Consider the following 26,303-nt stretch of genomic DNA (forward strand, 5'->3'; position numbering starts at 1 on the left):
AAGGGTGAATTTCAGGAACCAAAATGCGTTGTCAGTGCCGCCTAAGCAGTAGCAGTGAACATTGTTGTAGTGCAGTGTTTTTCAACCTTTTTTGGGCAAAGGCACACTTGTTTCATGAAAAAAATCACGAGGCACACCACCACTGTGTGCGGAGAGGGAGATGTCAGAGCCCCGCTGCTCTCTATGGGGAATCGGATGAGAGCGGACCGCCGAAAATAGGGTGGACACAGTCCGGCGCCCGCCTAGTGGGCAAAAATTTGACTTTTTTAAATAAAATAAAAAAATCTATCGAATTTTTCAATTTTTCCCACGGCACACCAGGCAACATCTCGCGGCACACTAGTGTGCTGCGGAACAGTGGTTGAAAAACACTGTTGTAGTGAATGGTTGTCACTTGTCAGTTACCCCACTGCCCTGCTCAGAGTTGGGAAGAATATTCCTATGTTATGAATGGTCACTATTGTCACTATGGAATGGTCTATGTCACTATTAAGAAAAAAGGGTCGGAATAGGTCAATATACAGTGGTACCTCAGGTTACATACGCTTCAGGTTACAGACTCCGCTAACCCAGAAATAGTGCTTCAGGTTAAGAACTTTGCTTCAGGATGAGAACAGAAACCGTGCTCCAGTGGCGTGGCAGCAGCAGGAGGCCCCATTAGCTAAAGTGGTGCTTCAGGTTAAGATCAGTTTCAGGTTAAGTACGGACCTCCGGGACAAATTAAGTACTTAACCCGAGGTACCACTGTATATGTAGACTGTCCCTGGGTCAAGGGACTTTTCTTCTTCACGTTCTCAAAGCTCTTAACCTGGCTCAAGGTTGTCCTCTGAACTAGCCAGATGTTTAACTGAGAATCCATCACAGTCAGTCCACCCTTTGGAAAACAAGACTCAGTCTAGAGCAGGGCGCCCATACTTTTTTCAGAGAGGGCCAGATTTGATGAAGTGAAGATGCGTGAAGGCCGACCAAAGTTGTTGAGCTTTTTTTTTACAATTTTACCCCAAAATTAAAAATTGTTGAGGTTTCTTTAGGATTTTACCCCCCCCCCCGAAACAGACTTTGGACATGCCTGGTCTAGAGGGAACCTGGGGGGGTGTCATGTCTAGAGTTGGGGTTTCCATGGGAACCCCATGGGGGGGTCACTCCCGGGGGCGGGGCTTCCTGAGGATGCGCGCGCACGCGCAGCCCCCTCCCCCCCCGTGGTCCTACCTTCCTCTGGAGCTCCCAGGCGCCCACACAGGCCTTGCCCAGCTGCGCCCCGAGCAGGTGCTCCCCGCCCAGCAGCGCCATCCCTCGAGCCGCGCAGCTAAACCCGCGGTATCCGGCCACCGACGCCCCGGAGCCCACTTCCCACACCGAGCAGCCGCCTCCGGACGACGAGGCCGCCTCAGCCGCCGACACCAGCGCCACCTCCACGGGGCCGCCGGCAGCCGCCATCTTGGGCCGTCACGCCTCCTCCCCGCGCGCACGCGCGAGGGAATCTTCGCCTACTAAAGGCGCCTCCTCCGGCTTCAGGCCCCGCCCCCTTGATCGCCGGAAGTGACGAACAAAACAATAGAGGCGGAGAACCATAGAGTTTCCCCCTTAGGACTACAGCTCCCAGAAGCCCTCAGCCCCTAATGGTCAGGGATGGGAGCTGTACAGCGTTTCCCAACCTTGGGCCCCAAAGCTCTTTTTTTGGACTACAACTCCCCTCATTCCTAGCTACCAAGGGGTCATAGGAATTGTGGTCTGGAAGCAGGTGGAGACCCCTGGCCTAATGGATCTGGGTGGGTCTCTGGAACTCCCTGCCTTTTGATTTCAAGCAGGCGCCTTCACAAAATCCTAAAATTTGAACGGACCTCCCACGTTATTTTGGCTGAGTTGTTATTAATAAAAATGCTGTCATCATGATTATGGCAATATAGTTGCATTTCGTATTAAGTATGTGAATATGCGTACAATTGTTGTTTTTTAAGCATCGAGTGGCACTTCCCACAAGCTTGTTCTAGTTCTCAGAAGGATGCCATTAATTCCTAAAAGGGAGGTCGGGAAGATGTTGGCTGAACTCCCAGCTCAGCTCCAGCAGCCAGCATGGTCAGTGGTCAGATATGATGATTTCTGGAAGCCCCTATCATCTGAAAGACCACACGTCTCCCACCCTTGCTCTAAGAAGTAGGATTCCCTATTGCATGTGAGAGATTATGGGATGCCTCTATTTAGAAATGAGGAATGGTGAAAGCCGCTATCCCTCCAGATATCATCAAAGGAATGCCTCTATTTTCTCAGGAAGGAATGCCTCTCTCCTCAGACCAGGAATGGGGAACTTGCAGCCCATTCCAAATATTGTTGGAAATCAAATTCCCACAAGCAACAGCCAGCACAGCCAGGGGGTCACAAATTCTTCATTCCTCTGCTAAAACCATATAATGGTGGTGATCTTGTAGTTGTCTGTCTCAAGAGGCAATGGAGTGTGCCTCTGGGGGCAAAGTCAAATCGCTGCGTGAGCAGCACCAAAACGACCTCCCTGGCTGAAAAAGCTTCTGTGCCCCGTGAAAGCCAATCAATAAAAACAACGAATACAGCTCACAAACACCAGATCTATCAATTAATCCAACTCTTTTATTGGTTATTACCTCATTAATCTCTGTAAACTTGTAGCAGTACAAAAATATTATTCTTTGAATTACAATGCATTTCAGGAGTTTTTATTATTATTTACGGTGGAGAAAGGAAGCAGCTTGCCCAAACCTTTACTCAACAAATCTAGCCATTACCCGAGTTCCAGTGAAGGGAACCATAATACAGACCGTTGTGTGGGATGGGCGCTTAAAAACTGAACACCAGAGACACAGACACTTGTCAGTAAAACGGTAACTGAAGGTGTCATGGAAGGGGGGGGGACAGGGATCAGGGTTAATCCCAACAAAATTCTACTCAAGAGTAGACCCACTGAAATCAATGGATGTGACTACTGATTTCAGTGGGCCAGTGCTGAGTAGGTTGAATGTTGAGCACAACCCGGTACTGGGATGCAACTGAACACTTAGGGTAGCTCAACAGCTTTTAACTTTTCTGCCCTCTTCTAAATTTGCTTTTGTGATTCCCCCCAACTCACTCAATTTGGAGGGCAGGCAGGCAATTAGAGGAGGTGGGGAAGTTTCGCTGGACAGGTAAAAGCTGTTGTGCTGGCGTTAACTGTTTACACTGGATACCTCTAGGGAAAAGTACCGAACAGGATTATAACAGATGTTAAGAAGAGGGTGGAAGCAGTGGGCAACCTCTGCTTAAGATGGGCAGCACATAGTGGGCTAGGAGAGCTGAAACTAATGCCAATATATTTTGTACCTGGCAACCAACGCACCCCTTGGGCTTCGGATGGAACATGGGTAGATAAGTCTGAAAACCCCTGGACGCAAATTTCCATACCCTCTAGCAGCTCTGGTGACTCATTTACCAGAAGAAATGTAATCAGAGTCAACTCTGGAAGTGTACACTCAATTCTGACCAAACTAAGAGTCCTGATGTATATTTTGCTCCAGGAGTCTACAGGAGTCAGAATCGAGTCTACACTTCTAGAGTTAATGCTAAAGACATTACTTCTTTCCAATGAGCCACCATAGCAGTTATAAATCTGAAACCCAAGGGGTGCTTTGGTTGCCAGGAGCAAAAAAAAATTCCAGCTCTTCTTTGCCACTAACAAGGCAAGCACATACACTCTCTTGTGTCAGATATAAGGTGCATCATTGGGTAATGGAAAAAGTAGCGCAGGAAGAGACTTTTAAAGGGGAGTTAAGAGGAAGCCGCGATGGGAGGCTGCTGTGTGCTCCAACCCTCACTGAGTCAGCAAGAGAACCAGGAGAGGGGAGCAGATCTGCACTTCTTTGGAACAGGGCACAATGCAAACACCACAGGCCCACGCATGAACAGTGCGCGTGCAGGAAAACACGGCTCAAGGAACGAGGAGCGCCCCGAGTGGTGGAGGAACTGAGCTCTGCTATCGACACTCGTGCCCGGTAAAATGGAATGGGGGATGAACCCCAAATCGTTTCTTCTCACTAGGAACACTACCACCACCACTGTAAAAAATGTCCTTGTGTGGATTCAGGGTATATAGCCAGTGCAGAGGGCTGCACTGAAGAAAGCTCCTCTTGGGGCAGACCCCTTGAAATTCATGGCCCCACGTTCATGTTGATTCATTTCAAGCAGTTCTCCGAACAGGTTTGGATAGAACCGAGTGCTTCTTGCATGTTATTCTGTTTACAGGGTAGCAAATGAACCAGCTGGCAGCCGTTGCAGGGACGCATAGCTGGCCACTTCCCCGAAAGCTGCACATTTGGGGCTGATAGCATCCCTGTTAGAGAACCATCTTTTGAGCACATGCAAGTTCATCTGTGTCTTAAGCATGGTTATACTGTTGGCGGGGAGGCTGGAGGTAGCCCTCAGTGAACACACCCAATCGTGCAATTGGGCAGACACACACCCCGGTGCAGTGTGTTCCCCACCTCCCCACAAAAATGTGAACTAGCTGCTCACCGTTTTGCATATTTGGCATAAAAATCACAGATCTGCACCGCAGGGGAAGACGGCGGTTCATGCAAGAAAAGCCACTTTTGCCCAGGCTCGCCCCTCTCTCCCCGACGCAAAGAAACAGCTGGCCAAGACAACACAGAAAATACAGGTTGGTTGGTGTTTTGTTTTTTAAAAAAGAAGGGGGTCGCCAGTTTGCAAGTCCAGAAGCAAGCAGGGGTCGAGACGGCGCACCAGTTTGCCCCACGCGAGAGCTTCACTGCAGAGGCTAGTCCGTCTCGTTGTCGTCGTCTGTGATGCTCTGCCCATTCACAGCCGGCGAGTCGTACGGCCCCTGGGAAAGGTCCTCAAAGTCGTGGCTGGTGGCAGGGGAGATGATGTCCGGGCTAGTGTCACAGGACTCCGTGCTCTGCTCCGAGGTAGCAATGGTGGTGGCGGTGCTTTTGGGGATCGGGTCGAAGTCGTCGTCTTCCAGGATGGGAGATTCGTGGATATCTGGGGATCAGAACGGTAATGAGGCAGACCGACAGATGGGACAGGTAAGAGAGGAGGGCTAGAAAGCGCATGCCGCCTTCGCCAACGGAACGAAGCATTAGGCGTGTTATGTGGAAGGCAGAAAGGTGGTCTAGCCTATGGGACCACTGCGAAGACTATTACAGTTAATGCAGGTGAAAAGGGTTTTGAGTGCACAGGAAAATAATCGTTGCTGGACTTGGGGTTTTGAAACATGTGCAAAGTGAAGTTTTAGGAGAGGCTTACAAGAGTTTTAAAGACAATAAAACAGGCTGTGTCCAGTTCTGGGCACCACAATTTAACAAGGATATTGACAAGCTGGAAGATGTGCAGAGGAGGGCGACCAAGATGATCAAGGGTCTGGAAACCAAGCCTTAGGAGGAACGGTTGAAGGAGGTAGGTACGTTTAGCCTGGAAGAGTGGAGACTGAGAAGAGATATGATAGCCATCTTCAAATATCTTAAGGGCGGTTGTCAGGGAACTGCCATCAGCTCAGAGGTGAGAGGTGGAAGGGCAGTTGTGTTATAGCAGGGGTGTCAAACTCAAATTCATCGGGGGCCGCAGCAGCAGTTTGGTCACCATCAAAGGGCCAGTTGTATCTGTAGGACTTACAGTACAGGAGAGAAGGGTTCAGGCAGCCGTTGGATCTGCCACATCACAGGATGGCATGCGCTCAATATAAAAACAAGTGGAGGTTTCCTGAATGCATGTAAAGTGGAGGTTTCCTGTGTAGAACGGCCGGCGCCGCTAGAGGGCAGACGTTCTCTGGCTTGTAGGCTGCCACGCATGCGCTGAAGAGGCGGCTTTATTGTGTAAAAAAAAAAGTGAGAATAAAAGGTGAAGGCTAGCGGCCGCCAGCGGCTACACGAGCCACATGACGAGGTCTGGCGGGCCGCATTCAGCCCGCGGGCCTTGTGTTTGACACCCGTGTGTTATAGGGAACCTCCGAAAATCTTGCGAAGCAGTTCCTCCTCCGGCGAGGAGGAAACCTCCACCTCCAGGGGAGAGGTGGTGCAGGGACCAGGGGATGCTAGGGAGAGCCTGAGCAAACTGGAGAGAAGGGAAGTACCCCTTTGCCAGCACCCATGCTGCGCAGTAGGTTTCGGTGCAGGGAGGGGAGAAGGTTGGGGGTCACCCGACTGTTATGCTGGGGGGGGGGGGTACAAAGACCAACCACTCCCAGATTCTGCTAGCGATTGAGCCAGATATGAACTTACGACGCTCTTCACTGTAAATAGTTTGCACTAATAATAAAACCTGGAAAAGACAGGTCATAGTCTTGCCTGTTTGCTCTCGAGCAACCACACCAGCATCTGACAGTGGTCACATGGAAGATGGAGGAAGCTTGTTTTCTCCTGCTCTGGAGGGTAGGACTCGAACCCATGGCTTCAAGTTACAACAAAGGAGATTCTGACTAAACATCAGGAAGAACTTTCTATAGTAAGAGCTGTTTGACAGTGGAATGGTCTCCCTCGGCAGGTTGTGGACTCTCCTTCCTTGGAGGTTTGAGGCTGGGTGGCCATTTGTTGGGATGCCTTAGCTGAGATTCCTGCATTGGACTACACAACCCTAGGGGTCTCTTCCAACTCTATAATTCTATGATTCTATACGCCTACCTTACACTTGTTTACACAGCATTGCAATTTGATGTTTTACTGCTCATTCACACAGCCTGGAGAGCGAAATGCACAGTATTTCCTAGGAAATATTACTGGTTGGGGTTTTTTGTTTTTTTAAAGGAAATGGCTTTTTAAAAGTGCTGTGCTGCTTTTACAATATGTATTTTAAAAGGTCTGTTTCTATAGTGTTTATAGTTTATTTTCTATGCTTTTTTAACCTCCTGCATTTGTGTCACTAGGGACGCGGGTGGCGCTGTGGGCTAAAGCCTCAGCGCCTAGGGCTTGCCGATCGAAAGGTCGGCAGTTCGAATCCCCGCGGCGGGGTGCGCTCCCGCTGCTCGGTCCCAGCGCCTGCCAACCTAGCAGTTCGAAAGCACCCTCGGGGGCAAGTAGATAAATAGGTACCGCTTACCAGCGGGAAGGTAAACGGCGTTCCGTGTGCGGCTCTGGCTCGCCAGAGCAGCGTTGTCACGCTGGCCACGTGACCCGGAAGTGTCTCCGGACAGCGCTGGCCCCCGGCCAATAAATGTGAGATGGGCGCACAAACCCCAGAGTCTGTCAAGACTGGCCCGTTCGGGCAGGGGTACCTTTACCTTTACCTTTATTTGTGTCACTGGTGTAAGCTGCCTTGTCTAACTCTGGAAAAAAAGGTAGGATATAAATATAATGATGATAATAATAATAATACTCACTACTAAATGCCTCTGGATACTGTTTCGTGAGCTTCCCTTTAAGCGTCCTGAATGAGACACAAACATGGTAATCTGTCAGGTATTATTTAGCTAGGATTCCTCTATTGTTTGGGGTTGGACTAGAAGATTGGGCACCTTCCAACTCCACAATTCTATGGTTCTTTGAACTAAAGCCTACCATTAATGCCACAAAAGTAAATAAAAAATGTGCAGCCGAAAATACAAGGGTGTGTGTCAGAATAATTTCCAGACCTTCCCCCTCTCTGTTTTATCCCCCCAAAAGCCTGTGAGGGGGGCTCGGCTGATAAACAGGCTGCCCAGTGAGCCTTGTGGCCGAGGCAGGATCTGAACCCTGATCTCCCACATCTTACAGACTGACACCAAGGGTGGCTAACCTGTAAACCTGAAGGTGTTACTGAGCCACACCTCCAATCACCCATTGGTGCTGTAGCCAATAGCAAGGAATGATGGGAGTTGTAGTTTGGTAAGATCTGGAAGGCCGCAGATTCTATACAACAGCATTACTTGCCCCGTGGACAAGATGGGAAGAATGCCCTAGTGGCCAGCCAGCCTCACCTGATTCTCCGGAAGATGCTGTCCAGATCTTTCTTCATCTCCACTAAGGTCCGGGTGTGGTGCAGGAACTGCTCGCTCATCTGTTGTGTGCGGACGCCAGACAGGTTATTGAAGTTGAGCAGCATCTCGTTGGTTTTCTCAAATCGGTCCAGCCTGGGCAACAAAGACAAGCTGTTGGCTTGGGTTGGCTCAAGAGGCAGGTTTAAGATTACCAGGATTAAGGAATGTTTTGGGAGCTGCAAGCAAGCATGAAGAACGTGCAGTGTTCTAGACTTACCAAGTTTTGGGAGAAAGTGCTGGATCGTATAACTGACTGCAGAAAAAGTTAAATCTTACAGCAGAGAATATTCTTTTGAATTATGTACCTATTGTATGGAAATGGGATTCTACACACCCTAATGGTGCCCAAGAGACGGATGCTGATGAACTGGAAGAATAAAGATATGATAACCTTTAATCAATGGATTGACAATATGACAACACTTGGAATGAGTTTGTACAGAACATAGCAGGCTATTAACATTTATACAGTGGTACCTCAGGTTAAGTACTTAATTCGTTCCGGAGGTCCATTCTTAACCTGAAACTGTTCTTAACCTGAAGCACCACTTTAGCTAATGGGGCCTCCTGCTGCCGCCGCGCCGCCGGAGAACAATTTCTTCCCCCTTTTTTCCTTTGTATCTTTATAATTGTAATTTATTTCTATTTTATTTTATTTGCTAATTCTTTCTATAATAATATTAATGGAAAAATATAATAATAAAAAGCATGAAGAACGTAAGGGGAGCCAGGCCAAAAGGGGCCCCCTGAGCCCAGCCCAGTGGCCAACAGATGTCCCAAACGGGAAGCCTGCAATTTGAGAGGCACAAATACAAGATGGGTGACACCTGGCTTGAGAGCAGTACATGTGAAAAGGATCTAGGAGTCTTGGTTGACCACAAACTTGACATGAGCCAACAGTGTGACGCGGCAGCTAAAAAAGCCAATGCAATTCTGGGCTGCATCAATAGGAGTATAGCATCTAGATCAAGGGAAGTAATAGTGCCACTGTATTCTGCTCTGGTCAGACCTCACCTGGAGTACTGTGTCCAGTTCTGGGCACCACAGTTCAAGAAGGACACTGACAAACTGGAACGTGTCCAGAGGAGGGCAACCAAAATGGTCAAAGGCCTGGAAACGATGCCTTATGAGGAACGGCTAAGGGAGCTGGGCATGTTTAGCCTGGAGAAGAGGAGGTTAAGGGGTGATATGATAGCCATGTTCAAATATATAAAAGGATGTCACATAGAGGAGGGAGAAAGGTTGTTTTCTGCTGCTCCGGAGAAGCGGACGCGGAGCAATGGATCCAAACTACAAGAAAGAAGATTCCACCTAAACATTAGGAAGAACTTCCTGACAGTAAGAGCTGTTCGACAGTGGAATTTGCTGCCCAGGAGTGTGGTGGAGTCTCCTACTTTGGAGGTCTTTAAGCAGAGGCTTGACAACCATATGTCAGGAGTGCTCTGATGGTGTTTCCTGCTTGGCAGGGGGTTGGACTCGATGGCCCTTGTGGTCTCTTCCAACTCTATGATTCTATGATTCTAGGACCCGAGGGCAACGGCAACTCTCCCCACTGACAATTGCCAGTAAATGCATTCCAGGGGCGTTTGCTGTCTCCGACGTTGGAGGGAGAGCACAGCCAGCGTGACTGGTAGTCACTGGTGGCCTTATTCTCCTTCAGTTTGTACCAGTCCTCTTAATAATAATAATAATAATAAATTTTATTTATACCCCGCCCTCCCCAGCCAAGACTGGGCTCAGGGCAGTTAACACCAGGTATAAAAACAATTGATTAAAATACAACTTAAAAACAAGATCAAAATACAACATTAAAATGCAGCCTCATTTCAGTAGAAACTCAAATCAAAAACTTTTTTGGGGATGAAAATGTCAAATCTTCACTAAAGCCAACTATCCAGACGTCCTAAGTGGGCCAGAAAAAAGCCAGGGAAGTCCCCAAGTAGGAGTTCCACCACAGAAGAAGAAAGAAAAAAGGAAAGAAGGGAAGGGGATCAAGTTGATTCCAATCCAAAGGCCAGTTGGAACAACTCTGTCTTACAGGCCCTGCGGAAAGAAATCAGATCCCGCAGGGCCCTGGTCTCATGAAACAGAGCGTTCCACCAGGCCGGAGCCAGTGCTGAAAAGGCCCTGGCTCTGGTTGAGGCTAATCTGACTTCCTTAGGGCCCAGGACCTCTAGGGTGTTGCTATTTATGGAGCTTAAGGTCCTCCATGGGGCCTTCCAGTGGCCACCACTGCCTTCTGCGGGAGTGACTTCCAAAGTTCAGTGCTCCATTCCAGTGAATGCTGAGAACCATGGAAGAGTAGGGAAAGAAGATGGAGACATGGAGCAGGAATTTTGAAGGAGAGCACCCTGCCCACCATGTTTTTAGCTTGGAAAGGGAGAAAGAAGGTGAATGAAGTGAAAGAAATGGGAATGTTTAGCCTGGAAAAGAGGAGACTGAGAGGAGATACAGCAGCCACCTTCCAATATCTGAAGGGTTGTCACATGGAAGATGGAGCAAGATTTTATTCTACTGCTCAAGAGGGTGAGGAATAAACTCCCTTGTTGGTGGTGAACACTCCTTCCTTGGAGGTTTTCAAACAGATGTTCCTGTCCAGGTTTCTTTAGCTGTGATCCCTGCATTGCAGGGGGTTAGATTAGAAGACCCTTGGGGGCCCCTTCCAACTCTACAATCCCATGATTCTATGAAGAGAAAGAAACAGTACCAAGGTGGGAAAGCCCAGTGCTGCAAAATAAAAACGGAGGCCACTCACATGTTCTTTTGAGCCAGGATGATGGCGTTCACATCCTCCGAGTTGACCATGCCAAGGACCCGGCTGCAGAAGACGCCTGAGGCCGTGGGCTCCATCTTAATGTGGGGCTTGTACCTGAGGAGAAGAAGGAAGAGGCCAGGGTGGAAAGAAGGAAGAGGGAGAACAATGAGGAAGTGATTCAGGGAAGCCACGAGGATCTAGCAGGCAAGGCGCAGACCAGAAGAGCACCTGCGCGAGAGGTAAGGTAAAGGGTGCTCATTTCGCTTTATTGGCCGAGGGAGCCGCGTACAGCTTCCGGGTCCTGTGGCCAGCATGACTAAGCCGCTTCTGGCGAACCAGAGCAGCGCACAGAAACGCCGTTTACCTTCCCGCCGGAGCGGTACCTATTTATCTACTTGCACTTTGTTGTGCTTTCAAACTGCTAGGTTGGCAGGAGCAGGGACCGAGCAACGGGAGCTCATCCCATCGCAGGGATTCGAACCGCCCACCTTCTGATCGGCAAGCCCTAGGCTCTGTGGTTTAACCTACAGTGCCACCCGCACGAGAGGAGACAGGCACTAATCTACAAGGAATGGGGATGTTATCTCAAGTAAGTGAGCCAAGCCGCGAGCAGCAACAAAAGAGACCAAGCAGCCCTGGCCTTCCTGGGTGGCAAGATCAAAAAGGAAGTGTAAACTGTCTTTTTTCTTGTTGAAAAGTAAGCAAGCCCCTTCCCCATAAATCAAAGTCCCTTGTTATCTGAGAAGCACTTTTGCCACGCCAGGCAAAGCCCCTTCCCCATAACAGGAGCCAAGTAAGCTTCCCCACTGACCTCCTCCTCCTCCTCCTCCAAAGCCCCTGCAACGTGACCCCCCATAACATACAAGCCCCGCCCACTCCAACCAGAAGGCCCCACCCACAACAAGCCCCTCCCATGCAAAACCACGCCCACCCGTGAAAGAAGGCTCCGCCCACAAGCTTCCAACAGCCCCGCTGACCAAAGACCCCCCACAAATTCCTCCCCAATAAGCCCCACCCATTGAAACCAGAAGCCACGCCCAAAACAAACCTCCAATAGCCGAGAAGGCCCCGCCCACCAAAGGCGAAGGCTCCACCCACCTAATGCAGAAGGCCCCGCCCACAAGGCCCTCCCCCCAGCTTAATCCTCCCCCGCACAAGAACAGCTCCTGCCCCGGGCAGCGAAGGCGCCCCCCCTCCCAGGAGGCCCCGCCCCCGGCCTACCTGAGGGGCCTCGCCAGTTCCGGGCTCACCTGCCCGTGGCTGGGGCGAGGGAGCCTTGCGGGCCCGTCGAGGCGCCGGAGGTGAGGGCGGCGGCCCCTCGCTCCGCGCCGCCGCTGCCCCCGCCGAGGGCCGCCTCCTGCCCCGGACAGGCGCGCGCACGGAGCCCAGCTTGCTCGCCCGCTCGCTCACTTCCGGGTTGGGGCGTGGCCCCACGCACGGCGCGACCTCGGCGTCCCCTTGCGCGGCGTGCGTGCGTGCGTGCGTATGGAACCCGGCCCGTTTCCTTGGCAACGCGGGGCCTACTTCCGCGCTTAGCCCAGCGCGGCTCGTCCTCCGTCTCGATTGGGGAACTCCGCTGGCCCCGCCCCCTTGTCCCGCCCCAGGCCACGCCCCCAAGCGTCTGGCTAGGAGCGCGGAGGAGACGCCGAGCGGGTGCCCCTGAGCATGTGCAGAGTGCATCGCCACAAACAGCAAAGTAGGCTCTAGATTTGCGATATATAATGAAGTAAATGTAATAAATTATAATTTAAGGGAGGTGCAGAACCCCGGGGTTCTGGGCATGTGCAGAGTTTATCTCTGATTAATAAAATATAAATAAATAATTGACATTTACTCTGGGCAACTTCCAACACATATATTAACAACATGGAAAACGAATTAGGTAAAGTTTGACACCCTTCTCCGAGTTTCTGAGCACGTGCAGAGTGCATTTCTCCCTACACAGCAAGATGGGTGTATGCTGGCCCCCAGGGTTTCTGGGTATGTGCAGAGGGCATCCCTGGACAACCGGTTAGTTACAGTCTGCTCCCAGTTGGGTTTCTGGGCATGTGCAGAGGTTTCATTTCTCCTTAAACAAGATGGTCGGTCACACCTTCCCCCCTGGGTTTTCTGGCCACATGTAGAGGGTGTTACTCCAGAGACAGCAAGGTAGGCATATGTTGGCTCACCAGGGTTTCTGGGCATGTGCAGAGCGTAGATCTTGATAGACTACAAGGTAGGCACAGGTTGGCTTAGCCTACCTGGCAGTGGCACATGGCCTGAGGCTGAAATGTGCTTTTGGGGTGCAGTTTTCATTCTGCTGCCTGTTTCACGCTGCCTTGTGGCTGCATCATAGATTTGTAGAACAGCAGCTTTATTCTCAATTTATTTCCTAATAATCCCTAGCATGGAATGTGCCTCTTTCATGTCTGCCACATACTGGGCTTAACATCTTCATTTGAGCAAACTACTATGAACCCAGTGTTACATTCCTGGTCAGTTATTGCCAGTTAAGACCCAAGGAGCATATATGTAAAATTTTTTGGCTCCAACATGCATCCCTTTACATTTGCATTGCAGCGCCTAACAATTTAGTTTCATCTGCAAACTTGGCCACATCAGAGCTCATTCTGTGACTGTGAAACTTGGGAAAAAGCTGATTTATTGCACACTTAATGCAATTAAATGCCAGCTATTGCAATTTCCCCTCTCCTTGGCTCTTTTATTTTTGAGAAATCAAAGGTGGAGGGGTGCGTGGGACAAATACTTGGCTGAGAGACAAATGGTTAATGCATAACCTGACTCTTGCGTTAGGCAATCCAGGCGAGCCTGAACTCTGCTTTTAAGGACACTGGAAGTTAATCCTCTTGCCCATCCAGCATTTTCCCACAAGGTGTGGGAAGTTGAGAGAGTTGCCTCCTGAGGTTTACTCTGCAGGCAGGTAGACTGCAGCTGGATGTGGAGCTTCTCTTGAGTGTGGAGGGGATCTAAAACAAGAATTTCCTCGGTTATAAGCTGGTTTGAGCCAGTTAAATGTTTTCAGGCAGTACCTGCCTGCTGTTTATCCCACACCCGGTAGTCAGAGATAGACTTCCTCTGTATAGGGATGTTACGGAAAATCCCGGGTGCGGGGTTGCCCTGTCACCCAGCACGTCGGACAAAGTCCGCGGGTCCTAGCGGAGAAAATAAGCTCAGCCGGACACAGGAGCAAGACGCGGAGATCCAAGTTTATTGCGCAACAGGTTCAAGGCGAGATTGAACAGTGAGGAAGGGGTGACATGAACTTTTAAAAGTTCCCTCCAAGTCCCAGAATACAGTGCATGAAACGTCACGAATACATTATGGGAAGGTTGGGTTTCACAAGTTACATCATGAATATATTTTACACGTCATGAATACATTATGAAAAGGTGGGATTACATTTATTAGCATTTCAGATAAAGGGAGGGGGGAATATGCAGAGTGGGAGATATGCGTAGATAAACACTTCCTGAGTACCGGTGGTAACAAGACAATAGTCTGAAGATATGCATGGTCTGACACCTGGCATTGCCCGGAGGTGTGATCTGAAGGGATTAAAGAGTTCCTGTGTACGTGACTTGTCGTCCCAGGGATTATGGAAGTAGGGGTAGCATCATGGAGTCTAGAGGACACTGAGTTGAATGGCACTAAGATGGGAAAAATCGGAGTTGTGGTTGATTTTACAGAGATTTTCAAAGTTTCCCGGCTTTGCCGGACGAATATACACTGAAGATCAAAGCGGAAACGAAGTGGATACATTGTATCTAGGCTTTGACAGTTTTACGAGGTTTGGGGTTTCGGTTCCATTGTTCTCGCCGCAGGGGGCCGTCAGTAGCTTGTCAGGAGGTCAAATGAGGCGTGCAAAGTCCGCGAGCTAGCTCCTGCAGGACGAATGCAAGGCTGTGATTGGCTAAGGCGCGGCTCGTTTCAGTGAATGGAGATACAATATGGCAAGGTCTACTCACGTTAGAGATAGGGCGAGAGAAAGACATAGAAAAGAACAGGGCTTATTTTGCCCATAAGAAGATAGGAAAGAGAGCCTTTTATTTTTAAGGCAGGGGTATAGTGTGGTGCTTGTGCAACAGTGTGGGGGCTGAGGGTTCAGGTAGAGTGGGCACTGTCGAGGTCATCGCCTCGGGCCCCTTTCAGGAAGCAGTGGAGAGGAAGGGTACCCCCCCCTTCCTCCTTCCGTATCAGTCCCCCATTCGGAGATAGATTTGCATTAAAGTTCTGTAAGAACTTGCAAATCCTTTCTCCGCACGCTATACCCCGGTAATTTCGTACTCTCCTTCTCCCAGGTGTCTCATTTGCACGTATTCCGGGAAGATGGGGGTGTTGCGAGAGCGGGAATAGGCTCGGAGAGAGAGAGGAGTGGATTGAGTAGAGAAGCGGAAAAGAGAGCAACAAGGAGAGGCGCAATGTATAGCACAGCAGAGTACTGAGATGCAAAAGACGACAATAAGGATCGTAAACAGCACAGCCTTGAGCAACTGTCTGAGCCAACCCAGCTTGGGCAACCATCCCCACAAGTCCACATCAGACAGTCCTTCATGTTGTATTTCATTTAGCCTCCCTGCTAGTTCGTGGATGTTATTCAAGTGTCCGGTTATATTGAGAGTCTGATCGGTCACGTATGTGCAACACTCGGCACCTATTAAAGCACATGTCCCTCCTTGACTGGACAACAAGAAGTCCGTAGCGATTCTGGTCTGTAAACTCAGCTGTCTTACCTCGGATAGTTCCGACATCAGGGAATCCGTGATTTCGGTTGCCTCTTGCATGAATTTGAGAAGGATGTCGGTGAGGCGAAGGATATCCACATGGTTAGATCCCGCCCCGTAGGCAGGGAAGAGTGCCCGGCCGACGGTCTCACCGTTTGCAGCGACGTCTGATAAGTCCGATAGTTCCTTTTGTTCTCTTTTATTCCTCTGCCTCCCAGGGGGTAGGTGAGGTACTACTCTTATGCCGGGGACGATGTACCCTACAAAGCAGGATCCTGACATGTGGGGGCTCACCCAGGTATATGCGCGATGGCCGCATACCCAAAATAAGCCACTGAGGTAGGATTCCATTCTCCCTGAGGCGAAGGCCTGCAGTAGCATGGAGTCAGCGAGTTGAGGCTGCCAGGTTGGAGGGTATCCCATAACTGCGGCCCAGGCGAGTGTGAGGTTTGGAAAGTCTCGGGATCCTGTCATGTTAGTGACAATGACGCGGCCGGTGGGTAAGAGTTCAAGGTTGGACATGCAGGTGCTGGACCCAATGAATGTCCCTTCTCCTGTAAAGGTACGACAAAGAGGTCCTTTCGTCGGGCCGGTGAGGTAAAGGTATTGGTGGGTCAAGTTTAACGCAGTCAAGTTCCAGGAGGCGATGTCCCCAGAGCGGAATTGTTCTATGGTAACTGGGACGGGAACGAGGGGAAGGCTCTGTTGAAGGTGGCTGGGTGCATGGGCGCAGATCCAGCATTCCGGGTAGGGTGCCTCCTTGGCCACCTGGCTAAGGAGTTTAATGTAAGAGTTCTGTTCCCAGGAGGAAAGGAGGTCTTCTCCCGGGAACGAGGAGTCGGTGCCGAGTTGCCGTGGCGCCGTGCCGAGGGGATGGAGGGGGTCGGTGGTATTTAGGAGGCGCCGGTCATTGGCTATGCCCCCACATCTCTGAGGTCCCACATTATCCCATGTGGGGGAACGTGAGGGATGTGCCGGATGGTACCAGCCTTCTAGGTACTCTGCCCCTTTCCAGTCGTGGGCAACTCCGAGGCTCCAAAGGCAACAGAACCTCCTCAGGCAAAGTCCTTGAAGTTGGGGTTTCTTAGGTTCCGGGGTCATGAGGAGACATTGGAATCCGAAAATCAAGTTATCGGAGGGGTTTGTGGCGTCAGTGTAGGATGGTGTGGCTCCCCCTTTCTCGATTTCGGTCCAATTCGGGTTCCTCAAGAGTTCTCCGTTTCCGTAAAGGAAGTGAGTCCCATTCCTGCAGCTAAGGCGGTAATAAGAATGGTCGAGGGTGACCGCGGCTGACCCAATTCGACGCAGGGTTTGGTCTCGGACAAAGAGTTCCCAATAATCACTGTCAGTTAATCGGGGTACGAGGGAATGGCGCAATAAAGTCCGAGATTCGGGGAGACAGAACTCAAAGTCCCCCATTCGATCGGGATTTGACTTTCCACCAGTCTCGAGTCGGTGATAGTCTAGGAAATGGTAATCCGTGGGTAGGCCAGTGCAATGATCGGTTGTCGTGGCTGAGGATTGGGTCAAAGTCTGGTGGATGAGGAAGATAAGGAAGTTCATGGTTAGAGTCTGGGGGTGGCAAAGCATAGGAGTATAGGAACGTCGGAAGGTCATGGGAGTGCGCTGTCGGAAAAGCTGTCAAAGCGCGCTGTCGGTGGAGCTGTCAAAACGCGCTGTCAGTGGAGCTGTCAAAACGCGCTGTCAGTGGAGCTGTCAGAACGCGCTGTCAGTGGAGCTGTCAAAACGCGCTGTCAGTGGCGTTTGAAGCGTAGTCTGATGGTGTTGGGATCGGAGACGATTGCGGACGTCCAATTAGTTGATGTGGTCTCTGGTCCGGTCTGTTGGGCCCGGTTCTGACCCCGATCTGGTCCGGTCTGTTGGGCCCGATTCTGACCCCGATCTGGTCCGGTCTGTTGGGCCCGATTCTGACCCCGATCTGGTCCGGTCTGTTGGGCCCGATTCTGACCCCGATCTGGTCCGGTCTGTTGGGCCCGATTCTGACCCCGATCTGGTCCGGTCTGTTGGGCCTCGTCGTCGTCAATATATGAGGTTGGTGAAGTGGGTGGAGTCGAAAAGATGAAGTCCTCACCAAGGTTTTCGTCTGCCTCTTGAGGAGGAGGTGAGGACTTACACCTTGTGTGGTGTATCCACGAATTCTTTTCACCTACTTTCACGGCGGTCGGTGATGTCAGGAGGATTTGGTAGGGACCTTCCCACGCAGGTTGGAGGGGTTCCTTCTGGTATACCTTGACGAGGATCCAGTCACCAGGGTGGAAAGAGTGGGCTTGTTCGTCAATGGGTAGGCTTTGTCCTTCGATGGCCGCGTAGTGGTGGAGGCGTTGAAGCTGTGTCTGGAGCTGAATGACATAATTAGTAAGTTCTGCTTCCCCTAGTTCAAGTTCTGAGAGTGGGAATAGAGTGTTATAGACGGGAGGGGGTCTCCCAAATAAAAGTTCGTACGGAGATAGCTTTAATGGTCCAGTTGGGGCACTCCGAATATTATGGAGGACCAACGGGAGTGCATTTACCCATTTTAGTCCAGTAAGTTTGCAGAGTTTCCCTAGCTGGATCTTAATTTCTTGGTTCATCCGCTCTACCTGTCCAGAAGACTGTGGGTGATAAGGTGTATGGAGGTCCCATTTTATTTGTAGAGCTTTGGCTACCAGTTGTACTACTTGAGCAGTGAAGTGAGTTCCTCTATCACTGTCTAGGCGTCGGGGTATTCCGAATCGAGGGATAATATCTTGTAGGAGGGCTCTGGCTACTACCGAGGCAGTGGGCTTTCTACAGGGGAATCCCTCTACCCAGGAGGAGAGTTTGTCTACTATGATCAGGGCATGTTTGAAACCTTGACAGTGCGGTAAGTCGATAAAGTCTAATTGCAGGCTTTCGAATGGGACGAATGCCCATGGTCTGGCTCCTGGTGGCGCTCTGGGTTGTCGTTTGGGGTTATAGGAGTTGCAAGCAACACAGTTCTTTGATGCTGCTGTGGCCGCGACTGCAAGTCCGGGAGCGTACCAGGACCTCTTAACGTGTTCTATCAGTCTCCCTTTTCCCCAGTGTGTTTGTTGATGGAGGACCCTCACCAATTTTGGAACCCAAGCCTTTGGGAGGACAGTCCTGCCATCGGGAAGACGCCAGATATCATTCTGTTGAATTGCACCTACAGAGCGCCAGAGGGTCTTTTCCTCTTCGGGGGCTTCTTTGTAAATGTGCGTAGGATCTATGTTAAGTGGGATTTGTGGAGCTTGGAATTCTGACTCGTTGTTCGGGAGGCGGAGTGCGGCTGACTGGGCCGCCTTATCTGCTCGCCTGTTACCCCTTGAGACCGGATCCCTACCTCGGGTGTGAGCCTTACAGTGGACGACTGCGATTGCAGTGGGTAGGTGAATGGCAGTCAGTAACCTCTCTACGAGGGCAGCGTGTGAAATTTTTGAACCAGCCGCTGTTAGGAAGCCTCTTTGTAACCAAATTTGGCCAGTGGTGTGTACTAGTCCAAAACAGTATTTGCTGTCCGTATAGATTGTGGCCCGCTTGTTTTCGCTGATCTCACAAGCGCGTATGAGGGCTATTAATTCTGCAGCCTGGGCGCTGTATTGTGGATTTATCGGGTTGGCTTCTATGATTTCAAATTCAGTGACCACGGCGTACCCTGTTTTCCTTTCCCCTTCCACAACCCTCGAGCTGCCGTCTGTATAAAGTATTATGTCTGGGTTTTCTAGAGGTAGATGGTCTAGGTCTTCCCTGGGCTTCTCAGCCTGCCGGACTATAGTGGCGCAGTCGTGGTGTGGGGTTCCATCGTCGGGGAGTGGGAGAAGGGTAGCTGGGTTTAGGGAGTTGACTCGTTTTATGGTCACGTTCGACGGAGTTAATAAGAGGGCTTCGTACCTATTTAGTCGAGAGTTCGAAAAGTGGTGGCAGCCCCTTAGGGTTAAGAGGGTAGAGACTGAATGAGGCACATGGATGGTGATTTCGTGCCCTAGGACTGTCTCTTGTGCCTTTTCAAGGAGGATTGCTGCGGCCGCTATAGCCCTTAAGCAGCTTACTGCCCCTTTTGCGGTTGTGTCTAATTGCAAGCTATAGTATGCCACAGGTCTCTCTTGGTCCCGGAAAGGTTGAGTCAACACTCCGGAGGCTACCCCCATTTGTTCGTGGATAAACAAGTTAAAGGGGATCCTGTAATCAGGTAGACCGAGGGCGGGGGCAGACCTCAATTCTCGTTTCAATCGCTCAAAGGACTTGAATGCTTCTTCTTCCCAAACTAAAGTGTCTGGGTGGTCTTGGCGGGTCATAGCCGACAGGGGCTTAGTTATTTCGCTGTAACCCGCAATCCAGGCTCTGCAGAAGCCAGCCATTCCTAAGAATCCCCTTAACTGTCTCTTTGTTTTGGGGAGGGGAATCTTAGTGACCGCTTCTATCCTGTCTGTCGCTAAGCTTCGGGTGCCTACTCCTAGGATATGCCCGAGGTACTTCACTTCTTGTTTGCAGTATTGCAGTTTTTTTGGCGACACCTTATGTCCCTTTCTAGCTAGTTCCGCCAGGAGGTGCTTAGTGTCCATTTTACATGCTTCTTCGCTAGTGGAACAAAGGAGGAGGTCATCTACATAAAGTAAGAGGGCGGAACCGGCAGGGAGATGAATGTCCTGTAAATCTTGGTGTAGGATGGCCGAAAAGATGGCGGGTGATTCCACGTACCCCTGGGGCAATCTTGTCCAAGTTAATTGACTGGGTCCCCAGGTGAAGGCGAAAAGAAATTGGCTTGCTGGATCTAGGGGTATGCTAAAGAAGGCAGAACAGAGGTCTGCAGCAGTGTACCACTTAGTTTCTGCAGGTATAGCGTTCAGCAAGGAATTTGGGTTTCCCACCACTGGATGACGGGGTATTACAAATTGATTCACGAGCCTCAAGTCCTGCACAAAGCGATATCGGACTGGTGCTCCTTCTGCCGATGGTTTCTTTACTGGGAGCACCGGAGTGTTACATGGGGATGCACAAGGAACCAAGATTCCCTTCTCGAGGAAGTCCTCAATCATAGGAGTTAGTCCTTCGATGGCTTCTTTGGGTAAGGGATATTGCTTCGTGCACGGAAAGGGTAAATCAGTCCTATAGGTAATTTTAACTGGGACCGCTGATAATAAGAGACCCACTGAGGTCGATTCGGTGCCCCATAAAGAGGAAGGTAAATCGTTTTCCAATTCCGGGGGAAGGTTTGGGAGTTGGTTGTCTGTTTTTGCCTCTTCAACTATTCCCTGAAAAGCGGGGATGGCTCCCTCAGGCATGTATAGATAGATACCTTCCTGGGAGCATGTAATGGTCGCATTTAGTTTACAGAGCAAGTCTCTCCCCAAGAGGTTTACCGGACTGTTGGTTAAGAGGAAGGTGTGTTCAGCTAGTAGCGGTCCGAGAGTAACCTTGGTAGGACGTGATAGTGGACAAGTGCGGGGTATCCCATCCAGACCCATAACCTTTCTGGTCTCCGGACCGGGTTTCAGGTGGCTGTCGGTTAGAGTGGAGTATGTGGCTCCAGTGTCTAAGAGACATTGGTAAGGGTGGCCATCGATTTGTATAGTGCAGAATGGGTCTTCTGAGGATAACGTGAGAACTGGGCAGATAGTTAGGGCTTGGTCGGGATCCCCCTCTAATTGTCAATAGGACTCTTGATCTTCAGGAGGGGGTTGGTTAGGGGGGTGAAATGGAGGTGCTGTGGCGTTGGCCCACGGGTGGGCGGATGGGGTTACAGCGGGCATCTGGGTTCTCGGTCCTGGTAGGGGTCTTTGGTTTGGGGCAGATGCATTCGGAGGTAGTTGAGGTTTATATGAGGCAGGGGCTGGTTGAGGAATATGGGTGAGGGGTGGTTGATTCCCGTACCCTTGGGTCGCGTTGAGATGTGGTGTTCCGTAAGCCATATTATTGAGGTAAGGGCAGAACCTTCTTATATGTCCCTCTTCATGACAGTAAAAACATCCTCCAGCGGACGGTCCCCATGGTCTGTGGGTGTTGGGGTTTCCCCCTTCCCGGATCCCCTTTCCTCGGCTGAAGCCCCTGCCCTTGTTAGAGTTTAAGTCCATGCTTAGAGCAAGGATCTGTTCAACTTCAGGTTTGGGATCTTTCCTCTTCCTCTCGTCTCGTGAATTATAGACGGATTTGGCGATAGAGAGGATTTCACTAATGCTCTTGCCATCATACCCTATTTGTAAGTTTAGGGCTTTTCTTATATCGGGGCAGGCTTGGTCCTTAAAGAAGCCTTTGACTATGACTTCGTGTTGGGGGTTGTCGGGATCGATCCCTCCCCAGGTCTTGATGGCTGAGACCAGTCTGGTATAATAATCAGATGGGTGTTCATTTGCCCCTTGTAACACGGTCTGGACCTTCGTCCAGTTGACCGTGCGTTGTCCAGCAGCCTTAATGCCGTCCAAGATTGCCCTCTTAAATAAATCTAAGCACCATGTTCCATCTGTGGTATTATAGTCCCATGTTGGTTCGGTGCGTAGGCATTGGGCCGTGAGTGCCTCGACGTCTTGTGGGCGTCCTGCCTGGTAATTCGGGAGCTCAATTGCTTCCCCCGCCTTAGCTAAAATATCTGCCTTTTCAGCTTCGTTGAAAAGGGCATTTAAGAGAACATGAACGTCCGGCCAAGTCGGCTTGTGGGTCGAGAAAATAGCGCTGACCTGGCGGTGACACTTATCTGGGTCGTCCCTTAAGGATGGCATTTGATTTGACCAGTTTACCAGGTCTGCTGTATAGAATGGTTGGTGAGTGTATACCATCCGAGGAGGTCCGTCCGGTCGCAGGGGTGGGATTGGTAGGGCCCTTAAGGGCATCTGTACGGCTACGGAGGCTGCCTGATTAGGGTCCGCCTGCTTGGATGTCCCCGGGGTCTCTTTAGGTCCCTCTTGGGTCTCTTTTGACCTTTCAAGGAGATCTGAGTATTCTGAGGTGGCATTTAGTATTTCTTTGGCTTGCTGTCTCAGGGATAGGATGTTAGAGCTTCCTAAGGTTGCACTCTGTATCTCTTTAGCTCGCTGTCTGGTTATTCGCGGGCTCGCGCCCCCCCGTGCCCCTGGTTCCTCTGTATCCCCATCGCTATCTGAGTTCTCCCTTGGGGCGGGTGGTATATTTTGCCTATAGTAGAAGGGAATGAGCGCTTGTTCCATGGAGTCATCTCCTGGGTGTCCTTCATATGGGGGGGGCGGAGGCGACCTTCCGTGATTTAAGATAGGCAGTTGGTAGGTCGTAGCTCTCTTGGTGACTTGGAGCAATTCTCTGACTGTCTCAAAGGTAGCCAGATATTCTAATTGACGTGGTTTCTCTTCCATTAAGTATTTCCTAAGGTATTGTAGGCGTCCTTCGTTAAAAGAGCCTCCCTTTGGCCAACGCAACTCTGGCCTTGCAGAGGCAGTTCCAGCGGGCCAGGTGTCTCTACAGAGATCTTCTAACTTCTGTCTTGATAGTAATTTGTGCCCGGGAATAGACTTCCAATAAGAGATGACAAACTCAAGAGGAGAGTCGGGGTCTCTCTGGGATTCGGATGGCTTTCTAGAAGCCTTCCTCCCGGAGCGAGTCCGCTCATACTTCGAAGCTTGGGTACCCATTTTATTCACGCGTGTCTGGGTAAAAGAAGGGAGAGGGGTCGTTAGGGATATTGGGCTTATCGGGAAAGTTTTAGCTGCTTAGCAACTTCCAAGCGGGTTTCTTTAGAGAGCTCTTCCTGCCTATTCTTTTATTCCTTATTCCTTCCTTTCCTACTTTTCAACTTCTCGGGGTCTCTTTTCCACTCTGCCAAATCCCACCCAACTCTTCTCGGGTTACCCCTCCTGGCAACCTCCTACCTATCGTTACGATCTCGGAAGAGGGGCCCTACTGGACGCCCGCGCCGTGCGGTGCCAGATCGGGTGACCCTTGATAGAGTTTTGGACGGAAAATCCCCCTTGCTATCGGAAGCGGGCTCACGCACGATACACGTGTTACGTGGCCCGACCGGTGCGGCTGGGATTCGGATAGGAAAGCAAGACCCCTTCCTGCCCCCTCCGTAAGGGCGCTCGGGAAGTTCGGAAGAAGAACTCCAACCCCTTGCTTTCAACTGAGATGCCCGTTGCAGGGAGTCGGCTGTCCTTTCAAGCCGGGTCTCCCCGTCTTATTTTCGGACTCTCAGTTGGTGCGGCTGACTGGAGAGTTGAGACGAAAAGTGATAGAGCTCAGAGCCCCCCTTTCGGGCCGAGCGGCAGTCCACGGTCTCTCTCACGAGTTGGACTAAGAGACAGATGAGAAGGAGCGATAGAGAGGAGGGCAGAGAATTCAGTTGCCAGGAGACTTCCACCCCCCGTTTCCACCAGTGCACTGGGTTTCCTATACTCACGCGTCTTCAGTGATGATCCCGGGATCGAGAAGCCGGCGGGATGTCCCTTTGCTCCCCGGCTGAACTCTTGGGACGTTTGATTACCGCCCGGAAGATGGCCGGAGGTCCAGTGGGTCTTCCTGGGCAAAATGGCCCGGAGCCGGCTGAAGACTTTGGGGCCCCCGGCCAGCAGCACGGGAGAACCGCCCGCCCCACGTTGGGCGCCAACTGTTACGGAAAATCCCGGGTGCGGGGTTGCCCTGTCACCCAGCACGTCGGACAAAGTCCGCGGGTCCTAGCGGAGAAAATAAGCTCAGCCGGACACAGGAGCAAGACGCGGAGATCCAAGTTTATTGCGCAACAGGTTCAAGGCGAGATTGAACAGTGAGGAAGGGGTGACATGAACTTTTAAAAGTTCCCTCCAAGTCCCAGAATACAGTGCATGAAACGTCACGAATACATTATGGGAAGGTTGGGTTTCACAAGTTACATCATGAATATATTTTACACGTCATGAATACATTATGAAAAGGTGGGATTACATTTATTAGCATTTCAGATAAAGGGAGGGGGGAATATGCAGAGTGGGAGATATGCGTAGATAAACACTTCCTGAGTACCGGTGGTAACAAGACAATAGTCTGAAGATATGCATGGTCTGACACCTGGCATTGCCCGGAGGTGTGATCTGAAGGGATTAAAGAGTTCCTGTGTACGTGACTTGTCGTCCCAGGGATTATGGAAGTAGGGGTAGCATCATGGAGTCTAGAGGACACTGAGTTGAATGGCACTAAGATGGGAAAAATCGGAGTTGTGGTTGATTTTACAGAGATTTTCAAAGTTTCCCGGCTTTGCCGGACGAATATACACTGAAGATCAAAGCGGAAACGAAGTGGATACATTGTATCTAGGCTTTGACAGTTTTACGAGGTTTGGGGTTTCGGTTCCATTGTTCTCGCCGCAGGGGGCCGTCAGTAGCTTGTCAGGAGGTCAAATGAGGCGTGCAAAGTCCGCGAGCTAGCTCCTGCAGGACGAATGCAAGGCTGTGATTGGCTAAGGCGCGGCTCGTTTCAGTGAATGGAGATACAATATGGCAAGGTCTACTCACGTTAGAGATAGGGCGAGAGAAAGACATAGAAAAGAACAGGGCTTATTTTGCCCATAAGAAGATAGGAAAGAGAGCCTTTTATTTTTAAGGCAGGGGTATAGTGTGGTGCTTGTGCAACAGTGTGGGGGCTGAGGGTTCAGGTAGAGTGGGCACTGTCGAGGTCATCGCCTCGGGCCCCTTTCAGGAAGCAGTGGAGAGGAAGGGTACCCCCCCCTTCCTCCTTCCGTATCAGGGAGGTTCCCTCTCTCTCTCTCATGGCTAATAGGTGCCAATGAAATGGATGTGGAACCTGTGGCCATCCTCATTGTAGCTGGATTCTGGACCCCCACCATTGGTGATGGCAAAGACATGGCATTGCGGGGACTGGACTAGATGACGCTTAGGGTGCCCTCTGACGACAATTTCATGAATCTGGAGGACATCAGTTTCCTCACCCCCTGATAAACACCTCAATACTCCTATTAGATTATTAAACATTCCTATGAGTTGCTAGGGACGTGGGCAGCGCTGTGGTCTAAACCACTAAGCCTAGGGCTTGCTGATTGGAAGGTCGCCGGTTTGAATCCCCGCGACCTCCTGTTGCTCGGTCCCTGCTCCTTCCAACCTAGCAGTTTGAAAGCATGTCAAAGTGCAAGTACAGTCATATGCTTCAGGTTGCACACCACATCAAACCTGGAAGTACCGGAACTGGTTACTTCCGGGTTTCGGCGCATGCGCAGAAGCACTAAATCGCGCTTTGCACATGTGCAGAAATGCCGAATCGCGACCTGCGTGTGTGCACACGCAGCTCTGCGGGTTGTGAACGCTATGGGTTGCGAACGTGCTTCCGGCACGGATCACGTTCGCAACCCGAGTGTTCACTGTAGATAAATAGGTACCGCTCCGGCGGTAAGGTAAATAGTATTTCCGTGCGCTGCTCTGGTTCACCAGAAGCGGCTTAGTCCTGCTGGCCACGTGACCCGGAAGCTGTACGCCAGCTCCCTCGGCCAATAAAGCAAGATGAGGGCCGCAACCCCAGAGTCATCCGCGACTGGACTTAATAGTCAGGGGTCCCTTTACCTTTACCTTTTTATGAGTTGCTGGGCTGTGTATCTATAACACATTTAACAGGGAGAGACGAATAATGAATAGTGTCCTATTTTAATAGCTAAATGTTGGGACAGACCTTATTCTTAATATGCCCTGGGGCACCCCAGGGCTTGGACCCTGTGCCTAATGGCCAGCTGCTGGTTACACAGGAGCAAGCTTAATTATGACTGTGAGCCTTACCTGGGAGTAAGTCCTATTGGATGCAATAGGAGTTATTTATTATCTTCACAATGTCCCTATGAGGTACGTTGGGCTGAGAGGCAATGACTGGCCCCGGGTCACACAATGAGCTTCATGCGTGGCCAAGTGGGGGGGTTCAACCC

At 50.7% G+C, this 26,303-nt stretch overlaps 3 protein-coding genes across 3 annotated transcripts in view; 1 reads left to right on the top strand and 2 right to left on the bottom strand.

The window, feature by feature from the left end:
• Nucleotides 1-1,468, bottom strand: part of WDR18 (WD repeat domain 18) — a 43,020-nt gene extending 41,552 nt beyond the window's left edge. Inside the window, exon 1 of the mRNA XM_082206533.1 lies at nt 1,210-1,468. Coding sequence (XP_082062659.1) covers nt 1,210-1,437 — 228 coding nt within the window. The 5' untranslated portion in view covers nt 1,438-1,468. The remainder of the gene's footprint in view (nt 1-1,209) is intronic.
• A 1,113-nt stretch (nt 1,469-2,581) lies between these two features.
• Nucleotides 2,582-12,107, bottom strand: KXD1 (KxDL motif containing 1). Its single transcript, XM_082206792.1, has 5 exons — nt 11,946-12,107; nt 10,725-10,838; nt 7,910-8,062; nt 7,334-7,380; nt 2,582-5,004 (listed from the first exon to the last, which is right to left on the bottom strand). The coding sequence occupies exons 2-5, from the start codon at nt 10,817-10,819 to the stop codon at nt 4,778-4,780; spliced, it is 522 nt and encodes a 173-aa protein (XP_082062918.1). The 5' UTR covers nt 10,820-10,838; nt 11,946-12,107; the 3' UTR covers nt 2,582-4,777.
• A 161-nt stretch (nt 12,108-12,268) lies between these two features.
• FKBP8 (FKBP prolyl isomerase 8) overlaps nt 12,269-26,303 on the top strand; it is a 32,840-nt gene continuing 18,805 nt past the window's right edge. Inside the window, exon 1 of the mRNA XM_082206564.1 lies at nt 12,269-12,420. The gene's annotated coding sequence lies outside the window, so the exon portion shown is untranslated. The remainder of the gene's footprint in view (nt 12,421-26,303) is intronic.

Source organism: Podarcis vaucheri (genome assembly GCF_965113315.1).
Source record: "Podarcis vaucheri genome assembly, chromosome: 18".
Taxonomy (NCBI): domain Eukaryota; kingdom Metazoa; phylum Chordata; class Lepidosauria; order Squamata; family Lacertidae; genus Podarcis; species Podarcis vaucheri.